The 25315-nt window shown below is 58.8% G+C and overlaps 1 protein-coding gene across 4 annotated transcripts in view; it reads left to right on the top strand.

The window, feature by feature from the left end:
* DISP1 (dispatched RND transporter family member 1) overlaps positions 1-3988 on the top strand; it is a 187045-nt gene extending 183057 nt beyond the window's left edge. For all 4 annotated transcript variants that reach the window (XM_047077198.1, XM_047077199.1, XM_047077200.1 and 1 more), the window contains one exon: positions 480-3988. In XM_047077198.1, the coding sequence (XP_046933154.1) occupies positions 480-3968 (3489 nt within the window). In that variant the 3' untranslated portion in view covers positions 3969-3988. The remainder of the gene's footprint in view (positions 1-479) is intronic.
* Positions 3989-25315: the final 21327 nt, after the last annotated feature.

Below are 25315 nucleotides of genomic sequence, written 5' to 3'. Positions count from 1 at the left end.
CTGGGGAATATCGTCTTGGCTTCCAGCTAAGCTGGCTGAGATCTAGCTCCCTGTCACCAGAGGTTTCATGCCGACGACCGGAAGCTTTAGGCAAAGCCACCCATTTGTCCCTCTGTCAATTGGACAGCTGTTGTCTGTTCTCTGAATTAATCCTGCAGGTGTGTATACGTAAGCCGCGTGGCCCGTCCTTTTTGTTGCTTTCTAAAGAGACTCCGAAGGCCTGCGTCCTGAAAAGGCGCTGACTTTGTCTCCTTAAAACCAAACCGCTGGTGGTTTCGCGCTTGCGTGTCAGTGCGCCGAGCAGTTTGCTGCCCACCCCCCCCCCCACCTCCGACCGCAGCGCAGGCCTGGGGGACGCCCACCTCGTCCTAGGAGGAGGTTAACTAGCCCGTACGACGCCCCCGCCCCTCCAGGCCGCCTTAACTCGGACCTTTGAGGGAAGCGGTTTTAAACGCCGGTCTCCGCGTCTCTCTCTGCAGATCAGAGCCCACCCGCAGTTCGGGGACCTGTGCCAGAGGACCACGGCCGCGTCCTGCTGCCCCAGCTGGACGCTGGGGAACTACGTCGCCATCCTCAACAACCGGTCGTCCTGCCAGAACATCGTGGAGCGAGACGTCGCTCACACCCTGAAGCTGCTGCGGGCCTGCGCCAGGCACTACCACAACGGCACGCTCGGGCCCGACTGCTGGGACGCGGCGGCCAGGAGGAAGGGCCAGCTCAAGTGCACGGGCGTGCCGCGCAAGTGCACCAAGTACAACGCCGTGTACCAGATCCTGCACTACCTGGTGGACAAAGACTTCGCGGCCCCGAAGGCCGCCGACCCCACCGCGCCCGCGCTGAGGTACAGCATGCTCTTCTCCCCCACGGAGAAAGGGGAGAGCATGATGGACATCTACCTGGACAACTTCGTGGCCTGGAACGGCTCCGACGGCGTCACCAGCGTGGCCGGCATCGAGTTCGGCCTCAAGCACAGCCTGTTCCAGGACCACCTCCTGACGGACACGGCGTACCCGGCCGTCGCCGTCCTGCTGGTGCTGCTGGTCATGTGCGCCTACACGCGGTCCCTGTTCGTCACCCTCATGACCGTGTTTGCCGTCATCAGCTCCCTGATCGTCTCCTACTTCCTCTACCGCGTGGTGTTCAGCTTCGAGTTCTTCCCGTTCATGAACCTCACCGCGCTCGTCATCTTGGTCGGGATTGGCGCGGACGACGCGTTCGTCCTGTGTGACGTCTGGAGCCACGCCAAGGGCGACAGGCCCCACGCGGGGACGGCGGAGACGGTGGGCGTCACCCTGCAGCACGCAGCGCTGTCCATGTTCGTCACCAGCTTCACCACGGCCGCGGCCTTCTACGCCAACTACGTGAGCAACATCACCGCCATCCGGTGCTTCGGCGTGTACGCGGGCACGGCGGTCCTGGTGAACTACGTGCTGATGGTCACGTGGCTTCCGGCCGTCGTCGTCCTGCACGAGCGGTACCTCCTCAACCTCTTCAGCGGCTTCCGAAAGCCGCAGCAGCAGTACGTCAGCAAGGGCTGCTGGGCGGCGGCTCGCCGGAAGTGCCGCCGGCTGCTGTTGGCCGTCTCCGAAGCCTCGCGGGTTTTCTTCGAGAAGGTGTTGCCGTGCGTGGTCATCAAGTTTCGCTACGTCTGGCTGTTCTGGTTCCTGGCCCTGACCGTGGGCGGGGCCTACGTCGTGTGCGTGAACCCCAAGATGAAGCTCCCCTCCCTGGAGCTGAATGAGTTCCAGCTCTTCCGGGCCTCGCACCCCTTCGAGCGCTACGACGCCGAGTACAAAAAGCTCTTCATGTTTGAGCGCGTGCACCGCGGGGAGGAGCTGCACATGCCCATCACGGTGGTCTGGGGCGTGTCCCCGGAGGACAACGGCGACCCCCTGAACCCCAAGAGCAAAGGGAAGCTGGCCCTGGATGGCAGCTTTAACATCGCGAGCCCTGCTTCCCAGGTCTGGATCTTGCACTTCTGTCAAAAGCTGAGAAACCAGACTTTCTTCCACCAGACGGATGAGCAGGATTTCACGAGCTGCTTCATCGAGACGTTCAAGCAGTGGATGGAAAACCAGGACTGTGACGAGCCGGCCCTGTACCTCTGCTGCAGGCGCTGGAGTTTCCCCTACAAGCAGGAGATTTTTGAGCTGTGCATCAAGAGGGCCATCATGGAGCTGGAACGGAGCACGGGGTACCACCTGGACGGCAAGACGCCGGGGCCGAGGTTTGACATCAACGACACCATCAGGGCCGTCGTGCTCGAGTTCCAGAGCACCTACCTGTTCACGCTGGCTTACGAGAAGATGCACCAGTTTTACAAGGAGGTGGACGCGTGGATCTCCAGGGAGCTGAGCTCGGCTCCCGAGGGCCTCAGCAACGGCTGGTTCGTCAGCAACCTGGACTTCTACGACCTGCAGGACAGCCTCTCAGGCGGCACCCTCATCGCCATGGGGCTCTCCGTGGCCGTGGCGTTCAGCGTGATGCTGCTCACCACCTTGAACGTCTTCATCAGCCTCTTCGCCATCGTCTCGATCACGGGAACCATATTGGTCACCGTGGGCACTCTCGTCCTGCTGGGCTGGGAGCTGAACGTCCTGGAGTCGGTGACCATCTCCGTGGCGGTCGGCCTGTCTGTGGACTTCGCCGTCCACTACGGGGTCGCTTACCGCCTGGCCCCGGATGCCGACCGGGAGGGGAAGGTGATCTTCTCCCTGAGTCGCATGGGCTCCGCGATGGCCATGGCCGCTCTGACCACCTTTGTGGCCGGGGCCATGATGATGCCGTCCACGGTTCTGGCATACACCCAGCTGGGCACCTTCATGATGCTCATCATGTGTGTCAGCTGGGCTTTCGCCACCTTCTTCTTCCAGTGCCTGTGCCGCTGCCTCGGGCCCCAGGGCGCCTGCGGTCAGATTCCTTTACCTGGGAGACTCCAGTGCGGCGCCTTCTCCCACGCCGTGTCCACGAGCCCCGGGGACAAGGGACAAAGCAAAACACACACCGTGAGTGCGTATCACTTAGATCCCAGGGCCCCCAAATCCGAAATGGAGCATGAGTTTTATGAGTTAGAGCCCCTGGCGTCCCGCAGCGGCAGCGCCTCCGAGGAGACCCACATCTGCTCCGAGTTTTCCGACGGCCCCGCGAGGAACTTCGGGATGCCGGTGCGTGCCGCGTACAGCAGAGGCCCCGGGGGCGATGGCGGCGGTGCCCCGTTCCCGCCGCCTCTCGAGCAGCACGCCGTGTGTCACTTCTTCTCTCTGAGTCAGACATGCACTTGTCCAGATGCCTACAGACACCTGACGCCTGGCCCGCATGCCGGCCAGCAGGCGGGTGACGGCCTGTGTCCCCAGTGCGCTGCCCCCGCCGGCAGCCTCGTGCACGTGCAGAAGGGCGCACACCAGGCCCCCGAAGGCTTCACGTGCACCATCCCGCACGTCCATCACTGTCCCTGCCTGCAGGGCGGAGCGAGGCCACCGGGACCGCAGAATCCTCTGCCCACGAGCTTTGTCCTGCACCCCGTGCAGCACATTCAGGCCCCAGAGAAGACCCGCACTCACGGTCTCCCGAGCGTGGGGCACGTTCCCCCGACGGTGGGGCCGTCGGCCTGTGTCTGCAGAAGCCCTGGGTCCCCACGAAAAGCGCATTGTGATCCTGAGAACAGCCAAAGGGGGCTCGCTAGGAACAGAGACGTCGGGCACGTGGAGGGCGGCGGAGGGGCCGGGAACCAGGGCTCGGGTCCAGGGGGCCAGAAGGACAAGACAGACGGGAACACAGGGCTGTGCTTGTCACAGGATCTGGAACAGTCCGGTCAGAATGAACCACACTTTGTGTTTAACCGTCTAACGGGGGACGCGCAGCCCGGGTCCTGCCCAGAGGGCGACTCTGCAGACAGTGAGGCCAGTGAGCCCCCTGCGTTCACGCACTCGGAACTTTCTGGTGAAAGTTTGTTGATAAAAACACTCTAATAAATATAGTGCTAAATTCAGAACTGATGCCTTTCAGTTGTTCCTTTGAAATGGAGGTAAAGCCCGTAAGTGTGGAAAGGGAGCCCAAAAATGGCAGGAGCAAGTTGCACTTTGTCAAAAGTCATGGAATATTTTTATATTTTTTATGAGAAACAACAAACTCACATTTCTAAGGAGCGTTGTCTGATTATTGGATTTTATGTTTTCAAACAGTACAAAGTTCATAAAGTTTTTTACCTTTACCCGGCCTGACGAGCGCCCGTCCGAGTCTCTGCCGCCCCGTAGCCGCGAGCCACAGAGCGAGGGTCTGAGGTGCCCGGAAACGCGGGTCTCCCGGCAACAAGGTTCCCCCCGATACCCTGATCTGGGCGTTTGGTTGCCCCGCATAAATCCTGACTTTATTAGAGCCACCTTGGCTGGGGTCCAGGGACTACACGACAGTGAGGCCTCACTTAAAGATCATGTGCCCGGCGTATTAATGGTGCATTCTGCCCGTCTGCACGAGTAGACTTTCCACGAGGCCAATAATTTGTTTACATCCAAATGGGGGACTTCACACTAGCCACAATGTACGATTGTTCCCTTATTACACCTGATAACCCGGGGGTGGGGGCTGCGTCCGCATCAGGCCACGTGTCCGGCCCGGAGAGCACATGATAGGGCACATTTGACTGACGCAGGTAAGACGGACCACGGCCCCTCGAAGCTTTCAGGGTGAGGGGGCTTCTCCCGTGAAGTGCCCCCCTCCCATCTGCCTCCAGCTGGGTCCTCTGAAGAGAGCCCGGGGAGGTGCCTTAAATACCGCGTTCTTTCCCGAAGCCGTATCACTCATTTTCTGGGAACAGTTGTCCAGATCGGCTCTGAACGGTATTCCAGGGCCTGAAAAACGCCGTCGGGAGTCGGAAGGGACCTATGGTTCGCTGTACACGGCGCACAGGTCCGTTAAGTAGCTTTCCAGCTCCTTCGTCACTTGCGTGACGAGGGGCTCACTACCGACTCCCATGGCTGCCCCCAGGTCTGGTCCCGTAGCTCTTCTCCCATCTGGTCCTCCTTCTGCTCTCTGAAGTGAGAACAGTCTCTGATCCTTCTGCCGCACGGTGTCCCTAAAGACGTCCTCCACGGACACATCCCTCCACTGCCCCCTGCCAGACACCAGCTGCCCAGTCGTGGCCTCTGCACAGTCTCTGCCACATGTGGGCCCCGGGGCTGCGGGTCCAGCTTTCCGCCGCGTCGCCTCATTGCCCTGAACCCTGAGTGTGGTGGGTTCACCTCCGGACTCTGGGCTTTGAGCTATGTTTTCATGAAGGAATTTCTTTAAGAATTTGTTAGCTGGGACTAGAAAGCTTTTTTTTAAGTCGTTCCTGGGCGGCGAAGGGCCCCTGTTTCTAGTTTTGTCTCAACAGAAATTTCATCCACTGTCCAGTGCAGAGAAGAGGTCAAAGTACACGTGGGGAAAAGAGCCCTTTCCCTGGGAAGTGTTTGCACACCGTCCGTTACCACAACAGCACGTACCTTCAGCTGCGAGCCCACGTCCCCAAATTTGTCCCTGACATTTTCCCTCCGAGCTCACTTCTTAAATCTCAACTTGATTGGAAAGTGCAGTGGGCCGAAAGCACAAAGTTTTTCAGAGAAGAGCTGCGTTGATTGAAATAAGCCGCCCGTCATCCGCGTATGTTCCTCTCTCCTGTGAGTCACCATAAAACGTCCTGCCTCCCGAAACGATATTCTCTAAAGTTGCGCTTCGCTGTTGTGATAGTAAGTTTCATCGTGGTACTCTGGGCTGCAGCCATAATCATTCTAAACTTTGAAACTACTGCAACGGGTGATTTGAAGACTAGTGTTACAGGCGGGGTCTTGCAGAAGGTTAGGAAGGGGTCCTGATTCACTCGCCTCACATGGAAACCGCCTCCCCACCCCCCAGCAGCTGCGACACTTTCTGAATGAGAGACAAGCAAGCAATGACCGAACACAATTGTCTTTTCTCTTTAACAAGGAGAGTCATTTTAGAAGAAAAAAGTTAAGTCTCTGTTAAAAACAACATCTGAAGATTCAATTGGATTTTTTTTCATAAGGTTCAGACACAGCCATGAACATAGAAATGTGTTGAAGTCATGAGGCCATCTTTTTTTTTTTTTTTTTTTTTTTAATGCAGAAGAAACTGTAATGTTCAAATACGCTTTATGGATCATGGATCTTTCCAGAATGTTCGCTGGCATTTAGTTGATTTCCAATTTTATATTAATCTACAATGTCTTTTTGTAAAACAGCCACTTTCTTTAGCGTTTGGTTTTGTACACTATGAGGTTTCAGATCTTTGCGTTAAATATATGAAAAAAAAGGAATGAGTATCCATGGTTGATTAGTAGAATCTTGTGCCTTTTGTCCTTAACGATGTTTTAACTGCCCAAATTTGGGGGTTTTCACGAAGAAAAACAAAACCAAGAGAGTAACTTGTGTTCTCATAAGGTTTGGAGAGCACAGCGTGTGCACGTGCACACGGGAGCAGCCGAGCAAATGACCGGGGGCAGCACGGGTCCATCCACGTGAAGGCAGTGGCGGTGGCTTGCTGTCAGGGACGGGCGTCCATGGCACATCAGCTTGGCCCTCCTGAGACCTGGGGCGGTTTACGGTTCGGGCAGGGCGGACAGCAAAGCCGTGACCTCTTTCGTTCAGAAGGGCTCTTCCCTTCCGGCCTGGACTTTCTCCAAGGGCTTTGATTTTGGTAACCTTGAGAGCCGTCAACTTTTAACCTGAGTAAGAAGGTAAGTGGTGGCAGGAGCTCTGTCAGTGGTGAGCGGCCCCACCCTGTGACTTCGGTGACGTGGGGGCCGCGCTTCCTGTGCTCAGATCAAGCAGAACAGCTAAGCTGCGATGTGTTCTCAGTGGTTCGTACCGAGGGGGTGGGGGGCAAACTATGGAACATTCTCGTGTGGTTGCAGATCTATCACACGGTCCAGGCGGCGAATGTCAGGCAGGGGACCTTCCCCGCCAGACTGACAGACCACACAGCGCTTGCTTGTCTGTCCCAGGGTAAGTGGAGGCTAGAGAAGCAAACTTTGAGACCGAATTCAGTCCCTCCTCTAAATCACTGTGACTTAGAAAACATGTAGGGACAGATCTTGCTCTGGAAACAAAAACTGATTTTTCTCATCTGTGGGTTGATAGCTACAAACCCCGCGGGCTGCAGAGCTCATCCTGAATCTGGAGCCCCTTCGGGCAGGAGGGAAGACCAGTTCTTTGTGTTGTGCTGCCGTATTTGGGCCTGGGAGAATCAGGCGATGGTCCTTTACACAGTGTGGCGTCCTGAGCGACCACAGGAAACCGCCCTGGTCGTTGGCGTCGGGTCCCTCTGGCACCGGTGCTAACAACCGCCTGATGCTCTGTCTCCCTCACTAGACCGAGTCCTTGAGAGATGGAGCCCCTACGGCAGCTCACGGGAAAAGAGCCTCACTGAAAGCCATGTGCGCAGGGCACGGGGAGGGAGTCCGAGGAGGGGGAGCCCTGCCTTTAGGAAAGCTTCAGTCCGTAAGGAGCAGAGCTGACGCCCCCAAGAAAAAGAAATTTGCAAAGCAGATAACTGAACAAGAAGACACCTGTTCAAGTGGAGACGCGAAGGGGTTGGGACGAGGGTCCAAGTGCCTCGTGAATGTTAGGATTGCCTGGGATGAAGGAGCAAGGCCTTAACCAAAGATGGAGGGAAGATTCACCTTCGGAATCTATAAACTAAAGCCGGAGACGCCCTCCCCCCTCAGGGCGGCAGGGACTCGACGAGGCACACTCCCTGCACAGGTGCCGCCCCAGCCGTGGTCACTCTGTCGTCTCGGGAGCACGGTCTGCGGGCTGTCAGCTGGCTCTGTGTCACGGACGCCGTCTGTGCACGTGCCGGTGTGGTAGCAGGTGCGCGTGGTGTGGAGAACGTGCGCACACGGTGTCTCCAGTGTGGGTATCTCAGCAAACACTTCAAAGTAACAAAGACTTTATCCCTCTCCAGTCAGTCTCCCTGTGTTTTCAGTAAGCTGCATTTGCTTATGTTCTAGAAGTTGCATCAATGGTTCCATCCACTATACTCTTGGGGTCACCTGTACGTGATCCTCATTTAATTTTTTAAAAATTTTTATTTCTTTCATTTTGGAGACAGAGTGAGCAAGGGAGGGGGGCAGAGGAAAAGAGAGAGAGAATCCCAAGCAGGCTCCACACTGTCAGCACGGAGCCCGACACGGGGCTCAACCCCATGACCCTAGGATCATGCCCCGAGCCGAAATCAAGTCGGACACAACTGACTGAGCCCCCCAGGCGCCCCTGTGCTCCTCGCTTAAATTACATGACCTGTACCGTGAGAGGTCTGCCAGGTGCAGATTGGGTGATGAGTGGTGGACGTAAGCTGGGCGGAAATCTCTGTTCACAGATGATGAAATCAAGGTTGAGGGACTTAACCTGGTCACTCAGTTGACCGGTGCCAAGCTAGGAGCCCAGAGTTTTTTCTATGACATAAACCCCCCCAAAATAAAGTCGTTAGAAACATGGTTAATGATCCCTTGATATTGTGTGGAGTTTAGCAGTCTGTAGGATGCCTCATGACACAATTACATATTAGCGTGTTAATCTTTGTTTAGTTCTTAGTCAAGGTAGATGCAGTTTTCTAGTTTCCTATGTGCTATTTACATATATGGGCACTGCTTCATGATGTATGTGTGTCGTATTCATTCTGAGAGCCTCAGGATGCCCAGGGATTGAAAAGTAACATCCATGGCCCACAGTGGTTTTTCTGCAATGATCTGAACTGAAGATGAATCTTTCAGAAAATGGACACGATTTCCAGAATATACATTTTATTTTTTAAATCTCCATGGGGCACCCGGGTGGCTCAGTCGGTTGAGTGTCCCACTCTGGCTCAGGTGATGATCTTGCTGTTTGTGAGTTCAAGCCCCACATCAGACGCTGTGCTGACAGCTCAGAGCCTGGAGCCTGCTTCCGATTCTGTGTCTCCCTCTCTCTCTGCCCCTCCCCTGCTCATGCTCGCTCTCTCTCTCAAAAATAAATAAACATTAAACATTTTTTAATCTCCTAATGTAGAGTTTTCACTAATGCAGACTGACTGTCCCTTGATTGATCTGCCATCCACGTGTAGATTCACTTATTTATGCAGCAGACACTGCTGAGCTTGGCCCTGAACCATCTGCAGGTGGAGGTGCCTTGCCTCCCAAGAGCCCAGAGTAGTTAGATCATCACAAAGGCCAAATGACTACCTGCAAGAAAACCAGTTTTACATCTACAACAGACAAGGGATTAGTACCTCTACCATACAAATCTAAAAGAAAAGGTCACCCAGTCAGAAAATGGGCAAATGACATGAACAGGCACTTTGCAGAAGGAGTACAGGGCAATCTACCCACTAGGTGACATGCCATCTTAACCTAACAGATGGGCCAGAACTGAAGACTGGGGACAATGAGGGAAAGAGGCGTTGTTTTGGATGAGTGAAAATCAATACAATATGTCAAGACGGCAGTTTTAACAACACGGTGAACGTTTATAGTCTGTGATACAAGAGTCCCGTTTTAGGACCCATTCCTCTGGAAATGCCAGTGAGAGTGAGTCGGACACATGTGTGGGGATGTTGGCGACAAGAACTTGAAAATAACCTGATGTTTGCCAGTGGACCCATGGTTCAGTAACACTATGGGATACTGTGTGTCACCCTTAACATAGTGATGCAGGTATTTATAAGCTGACCTGGGAAGATACCATGGTTTCCTGTTAAGTGGGGGAAAAAAAGAGTTTCGAATAAAATATTTACAGTGATACACATGAAACTTGTAGCAGAGGCTCCCTGTGGGTAGTGGAGTCCAGTGAGGGACTGATTACCAAACAAGGGAGTGATTTTACATTACTTACTTACATAATTCCCCAATGTGCCTGGAATATAGGTGGTTTTTACTTTGTTTTAAATATTGTTTAAATTATTTAAATAATAATTTAGCAGTTTAGCAGAAACTAAATCGTTTAGCACAGTTCAGCAGAAAGGCTCTACTCGAGGTGGAAGAGAGGAAGGGAAGGGGTGAGGAATCCTAAGTGTTGATGTCCGCCCATGTGGCCCTGTTTCACCCACCAGTCATCCAACCCTTAACAACTGTTGAAGTCGGCAGCGGGACCTGACTTTATAATGTGCAAACTGAGGGCAAGAAAGATTGGGAAATGCAGCAGCAGAGCCGGGGCGTCCCTCGGGGTCCCAGATCCAGTGCACCTATCTGGGTAGGTGTTGGGGGCAGCAGCTGGGGAAAACAAAAGCAAGAGTTCGGGGCCATTAACAGCTGAGAATCGTTACTCGATACAGAAAGGCTGCAAAAAAGGGGCAGAACCAACAAGTCACAACAAAATCAAAATCCTTTGTTCTACAGACTTCTTCGGATGCCCTAAACTGAAAGGTTGAACAGGGGCTTCTGCAGAACCAGGAAATGCAGACGTGAGCCTAGAAAGGGGAATCTGTGTGAGCCGGGCTTTGTCCAAACTTAACAGCCTGTTAGCTTAGTTGGAAAGCTTCTCACCGTGGTGAACCTGCTTTCCCGCCATCACATCCAGAAGCCCTGCTTACCTTGAGGCTGCCGGCACCGGCTCTGCCAGCCCCGTGGACCCACGTCCGACTCGGGGTGAAGGTGACCATGCCAGCAGGGACGGGCCCACGCAGCTGCTCCTGGGTGTGAGGACGCCAGGAGCTCCTGTACCAGAGTGACTCCAGTGAGGCGCCCGAGTTGTTCTGGAAGCTCAGAGCCCGGGTCTCCAGTGGCATTTCAGTGAGTTTCCTGATGTCCCACTAGGAATCCTGTGCTGTGAACACCACTACGATAGATTCTGTCCTCTGCAGCTCAGAGCCTTGCTCAACACAACACGAGGACCCTGCGGGGACGGGGACGTTATAATGTCACAGTCTCCGCCTCAGGGAAGGGATGGAGAAAGCAGCAAGGGACAGGCAGGCACACCAGTGCCTCGGCTAAGACCTCGTCTTCACGACTTCCTGCCACGTTTAGGATTTTCCCTGGGGTTTGGGGTTCTACCCAGAAGTCGCAATTTATAACTACTGTTCTAAAATGTTCTAGTAACCATGTCTGGGCCTCACAGCCTCTGAAACTTCCACTTTCCCAGCAAACAGCTCCACCAAAATGCGCACTGGACAGGGTGGACAGGGGCTGTGCCCAACCCCCCAGTGGCTTCCCTGGGAGCCAGCCCACCTGGAGAAGAGGGCCATGGACCCAAGGGCACGTGGAGGAACCAGAAAACGTGTCGAGTCCTTCGATTTCCTTCAGGGAAGGTGATCCGATAACCCAAGAGCTGGGGAATAGCACCATCGGGCAGAAGTCGCCGGACCTCGATGGCTCTCTGTCCACGTGGGTAATGGCGTGGACTCGGAGGTCTGACGTGGAGAGAACATTCCAGGTGTTGTGCATGAAGGGAGACAGACTCCCGTCCACCAGGGAGGAGGCGGGAGGGAGCGCCCAGCCAGGCTGCTGGGAGGTTAGGGCTGGGCCTGGGGTGGGGTGACCTGAACACGCCGGGGGGCCAGCTCGTGGGCAGACGCTGCTCCGGATCTGCGCCCTCTTTGGAGTTAGAGGCGGCGTTGTGTTTCCTTATGTGGTGAGCAAACTTTCTTTCATTAAGCCAAAAAAAAGACAGAGACCAGCAGTTTGATGTTGGGGGGGAAGTGTCCCCGTCCCAGAGGGGACAGGCCCCTCAGTCTGGGCTCTGCAGGTCTGGGTCACAGGAGGAAGAGGGTTAGGTCTTCTGAACCAACAGCGCATGATCATCTCGGAGCCACAGAAAGGACGGTGTCCTTTTTTGTCCAGAGTTGGCTGGACAACCAGAGGCCCACAGAATGACCTTCGTTGGCCCGTGATCCCGGCGGAGGCCCCAGGAGCAGCGAGGCCGCGTCGGTGGGCAGTGGCCTGTCCAGGTGACCGAGTAAAGACCAGGCAGGAACCCACCGGAACCCTTCTCAGTCCCTGACTGACCACTTGTCTGCAGCCCAGCAGGGAGGCCTTTCCACACCCCGGGCCTGTGGGCATGTCCCCCCACCAGGGTGTCCTGTCCAGTCTCTGCGGGGACGGCTTCACAAGATTCTCCCGACAGCAGGACGGTCTCTCATTTCCTCCCCGTGAAGCTCAGACGTGGCCATGGGACTTCAACACGGGTGGAGGTGACGAGGTCTGCACACGATTCCCCTCCAGTGAGCGGCCTCTCGGTAAAAGTGGCCTGGACGGTGGGTGAGGCCACTAGCCCCGATGAGCCTCGGCCCAGACCAGCGCAGACCCCAGTCCTGACGTGGCAGCGAGAGGCCACGGTGGCTCTGAGTCCCCGTCCTGGAAAACGCTCGTGCACCAATGCTGCCCCACTCCTGAGCACCGGCCGTGCTTTTAGGGGGTGGGGGGCGGGGGAAGGTCTGCCAAGTTGGGTTTGGGGCTGAGCGTCTGTGGGGAGCTCTCAGAGGGTCTGGGGAGGGACAGTCGCAGACTGTCGGCTGTCGGCGGGACATCGATGCCACTGGGGACCTGAGAACCGAGGCCGGGAGGGGCGGATGGCACGGCCGGGGGCGCAGAGCCCTGCAGGGGTCGGACGCAGCAGGCTGGACAGAGGTGCCTGTCCTGTGTCCACGGACACAGAGCTCTGACCTCGAGAAGATCCAAGTGCCACTAATACCTGGACTGGAGAATCTGCACACGAAACGACGATTTTTAAGTTTCCTTAGCGGTTTTCCTGAGCGACCTTCCTGAGATAACCTGCGGTTTGGTCCCCCCACACACCCCTTCCCCAGGGGAGGGCTCACGTCTGCTTTGGGCCCAGAGGTGGTGCCTTCTTGCCGCTGGTTCCCAGAGTCTTTCCTGGCATCTGACAGAGCTGGACAAGGTCGGGGTCAGCTTGGTCCTGGAGGCAGGCACTGCGCCACATCCACACGGAAACTTACAATGTGTGGAGAGCTCTCCATGGCCGCACGGCCACCCCGGAAGGAACAGCCCAGGCGCCCAGGCCGGAGGGGACACAGGCTGCTGGGAGAGGCAGGTGGACATCCGTGCCTGGCGTCGGGGCCGGCCCTGGGACAGAGTCTGCCCTCGCTCGGCCTTCAGCGCCTGCGGGGAGACCAGTCACCGAGTCGTGTAGGTGACAGGTGTTCTGTGGGGAAGGCTCCAGGCACCCTCCAGGTTCCGCTGGCTGGATTTTCTCTTTTGTCCCCGGAGCTTCCATGTTTAAGCAAACACAATGGGAAGAAATGCCCGCTTTACAGACACGTGATCTCGTGTTCACGCCACGAAGCCACACTGCTTACGCGGTGACTCTCCCACCTCCCGTCCTCGGGGCTAAACCGAGGCCACGCAGGTGCCCGGGCGGTGGGGCCGGGAGAGGGACGGCCGGTCAGAATCCGGGGCCAGGGCGGGATGGGGGGCTGACTCCGGTGGGTTTCCCGGTGTTTCTGGCCAGGAGCAGAGCGTGGCACGTGGGGGTGCAGGTGTCTGTCGTTTGTGGTCACCTTGGACACCTCACGCCTGCTGCTGGGGTCGCCAGTTTCCCAGAAGCTGAAGGGGGGTGTGAGCCTCTTGGCCTGTGAGAAGGGGTGGGCGCGCCATGGACGTGGAGCGTTTCAGGACAGACTGTGTCCCCTCGGAAGGGAATTGAAGTCCTTCCCCGCCCCCCCCGGAACCAGACCCTGTTTGGAGATAGTGGACACGGGATCACGGTGGAGTCCAGTGGGACGGAGGGCGGGGGGCACAGGCAGGGGACGCAGCAGGGGGGCTGCGGCCTGGGGGTGCTGTCAGGCTGGGGGACCTGCCGGCTGGAGGCCTGTGGCCTGGGGGGCCTGTTGGGCTTGGGGGGGGCTGCGGGCTGGGGACCTGCCAGCTGGGGGCCTGTGGCCTGGGGGGCCTGTCAGGCTTGGGGGGGCTGCGGGCTGGGGGCCTGTGGCCTGGGGGGCCTGTCAGGCTTGGGGGGGCTGCGGGCTGGGGACCTGCCAGCTGGGGGCCTGTGGTCTGGGGGGGCCTGTCGGGCTTGGGGGGGGCCTGCGGTCTGGGGGACCTGCCGGCTGGGGGCCTGTGGTCTGGGGGGGGCCTGTCAGGCTTGGGGGGGGCTGCAGGCTGGGGGGCCTGTGGCCTGGGGGGCCTGTCAGGCTTGGGGGGCTGCCGGCTGGGGGCCTGTGGCCTGGGGGGCCTGTCAGGCTTGGGGGGGCTGCCGGCTGGGGGCCTGTGGCCTGGGGGGCCTGTCAGGCTTGGGGGGGCTGCCGGCTGGGGGCCTGTGGCCTGGGGGGCCTGTCAGGCTTGGGGGGGCTGCCGGCTGGGGGCCTGTGGCCTGGGGGACCTGCCGGCTGGGGGGCTGGTCCCACTCCCTCTGCTTACAGGCACTCCCACCGCAGCCCATCCCGTCCAGGGCCTGGCAGCTCCGGGCAGCGGGGCTGCCTGGCACAGGGAGGGCTCCCGGGGCCTGGAACCTCCAGGACACTGACTCCGTCCGGGAAAATGCAAGTGTTTTTCCTGGGTTGGCGCTTGGGAACACCTACGTGTGGGGCTGATCTATGACCGCGTCAACACAAACACAGCTCCTGAGCCCGACGCCCGAGAAGGCCCCAGTCAGTCTCCCCGCCCTCCCTTCCCGCGGGCAGCCCAGGCGCCCTGGCTCCCGTGTCGCTGACCCGCCGGCCTCCCCGTCTGGCCCTCCCCGCAGCTCAGGGCCCGACACGTCAGTGCCAGCGGAGGCACCCGCCACCGTCCCGCCCTGCCCGTGGGACTCCCTTGTCCCCGGCTCTCTTACCACCTAGTTATTACGGCGGTGGGTGTGGGCTTTGGCCCCAGGAGGCTCTGGGGGCGTCGGTGGCTAACCCCACAGAGACGCACAGGCCGGGGGTCCAGCCGACCGTGAGCACGGGGCCAGGACGAGGGTGGGCATCGCGGATGAGGCTCCTGGGCACGGAGCGGGGGCCCCGGAGGGAGAGGCCACCCCAGGTCCCACCTCCGGCCAGCCTTTCCTGCCAGATTTCTGCCAAACGCCTGCGAGGCGTCAGACGGAGTCTGCTTCCCCTCGGGTCACGGGGTCATCGTTCTCCGTCCTAGGACGAGGGGGCGCTGGCCCAGACCCCCACCCTGTTGCCACGGGAGGGAGGGGAAGGAGGCTTGTCTGTTCACGCTCTCGTGGGGTCTTTTGAGGAACAGAATTTCTTGACTTCAGCGAAGCCTCGTTTCTCCAACTTTCCTCTGTGGTTGAACTGTCTGTGTCTAATTCTCCTTGCTCCAAGGTCACGGAGATATTCCGCCGTGGTTTTTTCTGGCCGTGTTATTCTTTTTTGTTTTTTTCCTGACATGAGGTCTAGGGTTGGTCTGGAGTTAACTTTTGTGCAGAGTTTCCTCACGGACGCGGGGCCAGCTGACCAGACCTTCTCCCTGCCCAAGTCGCCGCCCTGGGATCGCGTGCAGTCGACGCCACTCAGCCCTGGGTCTCCGTGTCTGTCCTTCCGCTCGCTCTCCCACATGGCTCTCCTTCAAGACTTGTCTGATCAATCCAGGCCCAGTGGGATTCCACACAAACAAAAAACTGTTCTCAAACAAAAAACAAAAAACCTGCGGGGGTTCTGAGAATGATAGAGCTCTCTAGGGAGCATCCGAGTTCTAAATGCCGAGTCTTGTTCACGAACCGTGTACGTCTGTCTGTCCACCACGTGAACACTCAGCACAGACTCTCTCCCATCCTTCGTCCGGCTGCTTCCTGGACACCCGATCCTTGCTGATGTCATTGTAAATGACGCTGAGAGATTCTCCCTAATTCTCTTTTGCTCGCGTGTAGAAATACACTTAATTTTTGTATGTTGACCTTCGTCCATGACCCTATTAATCCAAATTGTTTATAGAGTATTTCGGACTTTCTGCATGCGCAGTCACACCGTCCGCTGACGGCGACAGCTTTACTCTGTGTCCAATCTCTCCCACCTCCCTCCCTCCCTCCCTTCCTTCTTCAGGGACAAAGTTAAATAGAAGCGGTGACAGTTGGCATCCCTGCCTCGTTTTCATCAGCAATGGCCAGAGGTGCTTTGACCACGAGGGTACTTCCCGGGTGCACACAGCCCAGCTCCCCAGCACGGAGCCCACATTGGTCCTACAAACACCGCAGTGGTGTCTCCACGGCGTTGGCCTTGGGCTCCGGCGGGAAGGAAAGGACAGACACCATGACCCCGGCAGAAATGGGGAGACGACGGAACCGGGACCAGAACTGACACCCTCTGTGCAGCCCCCTGGGCCAGGCTGCCCTGAGACCCCACGTGGGCGGGACGGGGCCGGCGTTATGCTTGGCTTTGGGCCTAAAAGTTCAGTTTTATGACCAGAACTTCCGAGTTGAAACGGTCCTGTTTTGTGACACTTGAGATTCTCCTGTGGCCCCAGGAGGATCGGGACCCCCGTCGCAGGCTGGAGCCCTCAGGTCGGGGCCGGGCGTTCACGGTGATTTTCTCAGATCCGCTGAGGGCTTCTGGGTGGTCCTGGGCTGGGCACGGAGGAAACTCATTCCTGCTGGAATAGCGCGCACTCTTTAACAGTTGGCTTACGAGATTTGATAAAAATCAGACATCGCATCGTTGGTGTCGTTCCCAAGCGTCTCCAGCAGCCCCGTTCGTGATGACGGCTGCTGCTGACCTGAGGGAAGCTGGGCCTGTGCGCGTGACTTCTGTCCCTTTCTGGAAAACGGAGAGAGGGTCAAGCATTCGCCTTGCCAACGCCGGCTCCACCTTCCCTGTCCCCGTAACTCTGCCAGGACCGCGTGCCGCCTGCCCTCCCCTCCCAGGGCCACCTGCCGCGCTGACCTCCGCGCCCCTGCTGGCCCTGCTCGCCCCAGCACGCACCCCTGCCTGGAGTGCTGCCTCCGGCACCAACAGGTCCTCCTCCTTCTCCAGAGCCCCCGCCACATCACATCAGCCACCACCTTGCTGAAGCGGCCCCTCGAACCACCCCGTTCGGCCCCTCGCATCACAGGGCTCGTATTTGTCTGTTGTGTAGATCGTCGGACGTCACACTCCTTGAGGTCAGGGACCGCCTGCTGGTTGGGACTCTGTGTCCAGCGCAGGGCATAAGGCAGGTGCCCGAGACGTACGTGTCGATGAGCAGACCGGCAGTCGTGGGGATGTCCGGGCCCCGGCGGTTCCCAGTCCTGCCCTGGGCGGGGACACAGGAGGTGGCAGGTGTCCTGGGGGAAGGCAGAGCCGAGCCCCGAGACCCCGGGAAGGTCAGCAGACCGCGGCTCTGCTGGGGGAGGAAGCCCCGGCGTCTTGTCATAGCTGTGGCTTCGGCTCCTTATCACAGGTCGTCGTGTCTCACTCACCTTTGTCACCTCAGCACTGACTTCAGGGCCTGCCACGGAGACCACACTCCAGAAATCTTCCCCGAGGGAGTAAATGATGGACTGAATGATCAGTTGGTGTTTCCCAGGCGGTACCGGTCTTTCGGGCCGCCCGCCCGTAAGCAGACGTAGAAGCAGACGAGAGTCCACGGGGGGTCGACGTGGCCCCTGTGGCAGGTCCCCGGCAGCTCTGCAGTCTGGCCTGAGCTCTGAATGCACGAGCGGGGACAGGCACGGTCGGGGCAGGGCTGCGGAATGTGGGCGGACTGTGTGCAGGACACAGGAGGAGAAGGGGTGATGCCCGGGGGGCTCCCGCCTGGGCGGGCCGGTTAGACTCGCCGCAGAGGGCAGCACCAGCCACGGCCCCCTGGCTTTGTCCCGAAGGGCCGGGTGGCTGGGCGGCCAGTGGCCGGGGGACGTCTGCCTCCTCAGACGCCACAGCCCCTCTATCTGCCCTCCCGCTCCTGGGAGAGCCGCCCCCCATCAGCCTTTCACCCAGACGTGGACAGAGGCTTCCTTTGTGGAGTCTCAGTGCCGAACGTGTTTGGTTTGAAGCCAGTCTCCGCTCGCCTCCAGAGAGCCCGGCCACTTCCTGGAGCCTCCCTGACCCTCCATTTTCTCCCCTTTGAGTGGAGATGTGGATTCCTAAGCCTTGCAGACACTCTGCAGTGTGGACACCGGGCCGACGGCCCAATCCTGGGAGGCCGTTCATCCCTTTACTGCTGGTGTCGTTACTGTGCCCGACAAACGTGTCCCGAGTGACGGCAGCATGAATATACCTGTTCTCCGAGGTTCCGAGGCTCAGATCCCGACAGGTAAGGAGTGCGAACAGCGACCTTCCCAGTACGACGGGAACACACCCTCGGGCCTCCGGAGGGTGGGTGGCTCTCCCCTCCCCGCCGCCCCAGCAGCCGTAGGTGTGGACTGTGGCCTGGCTTGTCCTCGGGGGCCCAGGCCTGGGGCCACTTGTGACCTGGACAGTCAGTGGGCGAGGCCGGTGCCCCTCCTGCCCCGTGTCCCACCGAGTGCCCCGAATGGGCCTGGTTTGTCCTGACTCCTGCCCGGCCCCCACCCGCTGCCTGCGGCTCGTCTCCACAGCTGGCTGCCAGGGTCAGACCGTCACCCCTTGCCTACAACTCTCAACACTGAAATGAACAGGAGTCAGTTCTCGGGTCCTGCACCGAAACTCCTGCTCTCCGAGTTACTACCGAAGGTCACCCGCGCCCCACCTGAACCTCCGTTCCGGCAGCAGAGGCACCTGCTTGTCCGGGACGGGCACGGCCCAGTCCTGGGGCACACGGTGCGGTGCTCCCGGCGGACGGGACACGTCTTCCCGGTTTCCGGGCCACCTCCTTGGGGGCCTCTGAGGCTGGGGACAAGCTGTGGATGCAGGAGCCCCTCGGCCTCGTTCCAGTCCTGCCCTGTCTGGGCCCAGCGTCTGAGGAAAGAAGCAGGACCCCCCACTCACCTCTTGCTAGATGAGCATCTGCAGTGTGGGCTCAGTCGGCAGGGGGCGGGGCTCAAGGGAGAGGGGGGTGGGGTCCCGGGGAGGCAGGGGGATGGGGTCCCGGGGAAGGATTCTGGGGGTGGGGGGAGGTGTTCTGGAGATGTGGGGGATGGGGCTCCAGGGAGATGGGGAGGGAGTCCCAGGGAGGCAGGGGGATGGGGTCCCGGGGAGGCAGGGGGTGGAGTCTCCGTGCTGATGTTTTCTTAAGAGACCGTTTACCCCTAGAGTCTGGCCAAGGCTCAGGCACCAGCTGAAATCCACACTCGCCGGATCGGGTGGACTTGGGGGAAACGGGGCCACGCAGCCTGTCCGCAGATTCACCTGTTTGTGGCTCAGGCTTTCGGCTGAAATTTTATGTCTCCGAGCAAGTTACTTGTAGAAACCTCTCTCTGTTGAGTTAATGGAGATTGGAAGTAATTGAATTAAGACACTTTTATTGAGACTCGAACGGTGACACCGATTAACCTGATTGTCTTGTCTTCCCTGCTTTTAAGTCAATGAAAGCTTCTCTTTTAATTAACCTTCTGGGCTTTTTCAAAGCTCTAAGCCGGGATTTATGAGGCTTTGCTCATAAACAAAAACCGCCTGAGTCCCCGCGGGGTAGATGCCAGATGGTGTCTGAGCGGGTCCAGTCCATCAGAGGGTGAAGGCCCGGGGTTTGCGCACATGAGTATTACCCACAGTAGGCGTGTGTCCTCTTTCCTCACGGTCAGGACACCACTGTGACCAGTTTATGGAGGTACCAAGTGACAAAGAGCAATGAGCTTAGAAAAGGCCCCCAGGGGACTCCTCTCAATGACTGTGACAGTTCCCTCGTCTGGCTCCCAGTCTCATAAGCCCAGAAATGTGCTGTCGGCACAGCCAGAATGGCTCTGTTTCTTGGAGTAGACTCATATTAACCAAACTCACAGAGGCTGATGTACAGACCAGAGTGAAATCCTTAACTACGAGGGGTCTGCTGAGTTCTCTCCCTGTAGCTAGGCCACGTGGGAAGGTAAGTGATCATCATTGTAAGGTGGTCTTTAAGTTTGGAAGCAGAGTCAAGGGATGTGCCCTTGAAGGTTTCATGGCATCACGCTAGGTCAGAAGGAGGGGAAAGCTTGGGTTATGAGTACTGCTTGGCGGCTCCCCAAGAAGGTAGGGCCACTTGATTTGTTTTTCATCTTAGCACTTAGCCCACAGTGGGCGCTCAAGAAACTCTTGTTGAATCAACAAATATGTCCCAAGAGGGCGATGCAGATCTGGACCGCTGGCCTGGCAATGATTAGGGAGGGCCGTATAGACAAAGTGGGTGAAGGGCGTGTAGACAGAGGGCAGTAAGGAAGAGGTCTCGAGCGGTCATGAAAATTAGCCCTGGACAGCTTGGAGCGAGACGTGTGGGCCGGCCGGGCCATTCAGCATCCGTACGTGTGGCCCCCGAAAATGGTAGAATCACGAGGGCTGGTGGTTGGGGTACAGAAGGCTGGTTGCCCCCAACCCAGATGGCTGGAAAGGGGGCGGTGTGGCCGAGGTGGGCAGGGCCGGCCCCGCACCGGGTGACAAGTGTAACCCGCACGCCACTGACGCTCAGCCGTGTGGCGCTCAGAGCCCAGAAGCCGGGACTCCCCGGCTGCCGGCCGGCACCGCTGGGCCCGTTGGCCAGGCATCTGGCTCTACCACATCCAGTAGAGGCGAGGGCCTCCCGTCTTCCTGCGACTGACGCTTTCAGAGGCGAATGTGTCCTTCCTGACCCTTAGAAGGTCTTCCTCAGCAAGCAGCTGGGTGCTCTGAGATTGAGCCTCAGTTTTCCGAGCCCTCGAAAGCAGAGGCAAAGAGGCGTATCCTAAGAATCGTTAAAACTGTCTTCACCCGGGGCGCCTGGGAGGCTCAGTCGGTTGAGCGTCCGACTTCGGCTCAGGTCTCGGTCTCGCGGTCTGTGAGTTCGAGCCCCGCGTGGGGCTCTGTGCGGACAGCTCGGAGCCTGGAGCTGCTTCCGACTCTGTGTCTCCCTCTCTCACTGCCCCTCCCCTGCTTGCTCTCTCTCTCTCTCTCTCTAAAATAAATAAAAAAAAATCTTTAAAATTTGTTAAGAAGAGTTTAAACAAAAGGTCTGTATCTGGCTCCGAAGGGTGAGGCCGGGTGACCGATTCCTGGCTGTGGTCAGCGTCACACCAGCGTGTGAGTCTCGAGCGCCTCTTCCTTGCCCTGGGGACAAGCACGGGTGACATGAACGAGGCCGAGCCCGGCGGCCTGGACGGTGGCTTCTGTTCACTGACAAAAGGCTCTCCGTCTCCACGGGAGGATTTTACACTGAAAAGGTCGGAGGCTCGAGGGTCGCCGGAAGAAGGGGTAAATTGGGAGAAGCGAGTCCGGGTTGAAGGTGAGGTCGTCAGCACCGGTAAGCGCCTTCTCTGCAAGCGTCCTGCTCAGGGTCACACGCTCCAGGTGGGACCTGAAGCCGCCTCGGGAGCTGCGGAAGCTCCACGCCAGGCCCCGCGGCCACCTCACCGGTGGCCCGATGGCTTCTGGGCCCGTCGAGACCACCTGGATCCCCCTGGCGGTGTTGTCCGAGGGCCTAGCGATGAAGGGGTTGTAGCCACATACAGCTGACGCTCGGTGCTCTGACACACAGCTGATGTTCGTGTTGCCAGCGGCCCGTGCAGAAGTGCCCCTCTTCTCCCCGAGGACAAGGCGTGCGGGCTGCTGAGCACCGTTGCGTTTGGTGAGCGCTCATTCTTCAGCATCTGCTGAAGGGACTGTCGCCTTCAGGAAAGATGCTTCTGGATTCCTGCACTCTGGCCCGGGGCCTCGTGCTACAGCAGCCCCTCCAAGCCCTGCCTTCCCATCAGTGAAAGTTCTTCCGTAAGTCCCTCTAGCTCAGTGGGTTTGAGTCGATTTATCCTAAGAGAGACAGAATCACACTGTCAGCACAGAGCCTGATGCGGGGCTTGAACTCAGGAACTGTGAGATCATGACCTGAGCCGAGATCAAGAGTCTGACGCCCAAATGACTGAGCCACCCAGGTGCCCCCAGCTCAGTGGTCTCTAGCTGGGGGCACTTTTGTCCCCCAAGGGGGTGTTTGGCAATGTCTGGACAGTTTTGGTTGTTTTACTGGCCTCTGGTCAGTAGAAGCCAAAGATGAGACGGTGTCCTGCAACACACAGAAGCCCCAGATGGGGGTATCTGCCCCAGATGGGGGGTATCTGCCCCGAGACAATGGTTATCTGCCCCAGACGAGGGGTAACTGCCCCCAGACGAGGGGTATCTGCCCCAGACGAGGGATATCTGCCCCAGACGAGGGGTATCTGCCCCCAGATGAGGGCTTTCTGCCCCCAGAGGAGGGGTATCTGTCCCCAGACGAGGGATATCTGCCCCAGACGAGGGGTAACTGCCCCCAGACGAGGGGTATCTGCCCCAGACGAGGGGTATCTGCCCCCAGACGAGGGCTTTCTGCCCCCAGATGAGGGCTTTCTGCCCCCAGAGGAGGGGTATCTGTCCCCGACGAGGGATATCTGCCCCAGACGAGGGGTAACTGCCCCAGACGAGGGGTATCTGCCCCAGACGAGGGGTATCTGCCCCCAGACGAGGGCTTTCTGCCCCCAGACGAGGGCTTTCTGCCCCCAGACGAGGGCTTTCTGCCCCCAGAGGAGGGGTATCTGTCCCCAGACAAGGGATATCTGCCCCAGACGAGGGATATCTGCCCCAGACGAGGGGTATCTGCCCCAGACGACGGTTATCTGCCCCAGACGACGGGTATCTGTCCCCAGACGAGGGGTATCTGTCCCCAGACGAGGGGTATCTGCCTCAGACGAGGGGTATCTGCCCCCAGACGAGGGCTTTCTGCCCCCAGATGAGGGCTTTCTGCCCCCAGAGGAGGGGTATCTGTCCCCAGACGAGGGATATCTGCCCCAGACGAGGGATATCTGCCCCAGACGAGGGGTATCTGTCCCCAGATGAGGGGTATCTGCCCCAGACGAGGGGTATCTGCCCCAGACGACGGGTATCTGCCCCAGACGACGGGTATCTGCCCCAGATGAGGGGTATCTGTCCCCAGACGAGGGGTATCTGCCCCAGACGAGGGGTATCTGCCCTGAGATGATGGTTATCTGCCCCCAGACGAGGGGTATCTGCCCCAGACGAGGGGTATCTGCCCCCAGACGAGGGGTATCTGCCCCAGACGACGGTTATCTGCCCCAGACGACGGGTATCTGCCCCAGACGAGGGGTATCTGTCCCCAGACGAGGGGTATCTGCCCCAGACGAGGGGTATCTGCCCTGAGATGATGGTTATCTGCCCCCAGACGAGGGGTATCTGCCCCAGACGAGGGGTATCTGCCCCCAGACGAGGGGTATCTGCCCCCAGACGAGGGGTATCTGCCCCAGACGACGGTTATCTGCCCCAGACGACGGGTATCTGCCCCAGACGACGGGTATCTGTCCCCAGACGAGGGGTATCTGCCCCAGACGAGGGGTATCTGCCCCAGACGAGGGGTATCTGTCCCCAGACGAGGGGTATCTGGCCCCAGATGACGGTTATCTGACCCGGACGACAGTTATCTGCCCCAGACGACGGTTATCTGCCCCAGACAAGGGGTATCTGCCCCCAGATGAGGGGTATCTGCCCCAGATGAATGTTATCGACCCCCAGATGAGGGGTATCTGCCCCAGACGAGGGCTTTCTGCCCCCAGATGAGGGGTATCTGCCCCAGATGAAGGTTATCAACCCCCAGATGAGGGGTATCTGCCCCCAGGCCAGGGGTATCTGGACCCAGACAAGGATTCGAGAATACTCTACTGAGCTTTGCTAATCAATGATTCTTGCCATTCACAGATCAGTCAGGTGAGTCTGGGGTCACTCGAATGCATGGTTTCTGTTCGTGTAGTGTGCACGGGGACTCTGCCGTTAGACGTCCCTGACTTGGCTGCAGGGACCCGACGAGAGTGGGTCACCCAGAGCAGCCGCGTCCCGGGAGGGAACACAGGTTCTCCCTCATGTCTTTCCCTTGTCGGGACTTCCAGAATTAAAGCAGGAATGGGAGGAACGTGAGGACGGCACACTTATCTCCATCAGCGGGTGGCAGACTTTTGTCCCTAAGACTTGGCGGACGGGATGGTTTGCTGGGAGCCACCCATTCTCTCCCCGTGTCCTCTGTGTCTGAGGACGGGCAGCTGCGACGTGGCCCCCTCCCTCCCTCGCTCCCTCCACCTTCGCCGAGCACCTGCTCCGGGCCACCGGCTCTGTCCCACACGCGGCGGGGGAACTGGCGCCCTCGGAAACCGCGTGCCCGCCGGGAGCCGGGTCACAGAGCGTCACGGGCAGTTTACCTTTACAGTCAGACACTTTATTTTGCCCTAACATCAGCTAAGAGATCCTGCGGTTGAGGGACCGCGGCTTAGCTCCCTGCACGGGGCCTCTGCGGCTCCCCGCGCTGCCCCGCGGCCAGCCTGGGAAAGCCAGCCTCGCGGAGTCTGGGGACGCAGGGGACGGGGATGTGTGGGGGGCAGAGGAAAGTGCCAAGGCCCGGCCAGTTCCTCCCAGGCTTGTAAAATTCCAGGGCCGAGTCCAAGCTCCCGAAATAGAAGCGGACAGAGAGCAAACTTCCTGGCTTCGGAAGGGCCGCGGGTGTGTTGAATGAGGTCGTTGGGTCTGGGAGGTTGGTGTGCGTGGGCGGATGGGGGGAGGGCCGGGTGGCCACGACCGGGGGGGGGGGGGGGGGAAGGACACCACGTAGCCCCAGGAGCGGCCAGGGCCCCACACCCTCTGGCCGGTCACTTCTTTCTTTAGAAAGAGGCAGTTTGTTTTCCGCAGTCCCAGGAAGGAGCAAATGACAACGTGGCCGTGGGACAACGTGGCCGTGGGCCGTGCAGGGCCCGCTGACACGTCTGTACCGCGGGGCGGGGTGTGGGTGCTGCGCGTCCGCGGGCAGCTGGCAGCGGGAGGCGCGTGCCCGCTTCGTGCCTCTGCCGTGGGCACAGCACATCCTCGTTAAGAGGCAGCAGCAGCCTCTTAAGATTTATGGTTCAACAATTAGCCTTCACACGCGTGTATTTTTTGCTCACGATCTGTTGGGTTGAGTGAACGCTGTTTTGATGTCTTAGTGGCCTTTCGTGAAGGCATCGGGCACCGTTAGATAAAAACGAGCGTCAGATGAAAAAACAAGACAGCCCCGCAGAACCAACGTACTCGCCGTGGGCAGGCAGGAGACACGGACCCAGACCCACTGGGCACCGGCCAGATTTGAAAATCCCGGTGTGAGCTTGGGACGCACGCTTCCTGCCACTGTGCCTCAGTCTCCCTCTTTGTTAGCCCTTCCATAGACGCGGTTGGAGCTGTAACACCCGAGAGAATTTCGACGCAGCCAGCAGTCACACCCACAAAACCTCCGTGCGTGACCCTGACGCCCAGGAAGCGGCCCTGGTGTGCAGCGAGAATCCCCCCCGGCGCACAACCTAACCTCCGTTGACGGGTCCCTCTGTCCCACCGAGCGGCGGGGCGGGGCCGGGCGTGC

Source organism: Lynx rufus, unplaced genomic scaffold (assembly GCF_022079265.1).
Source record: "Lynx rufus isolate CCGP_SWC_20201006 ecotype Redwood Valley unplaced genomic scaffold, mLynRuf1.p SCAF_15, whole genome shotgun sequence".
Classification (NCBI taxonomy): domain Eukaryota; kingdom Metazoa; phylum Chordata; class Mammalia; order Carnivora; family Felidae; genus Lynx; species Lynx rufus.
This window is presented reverse-complemented; position numbering and strand designations above follow the sequence as displayed.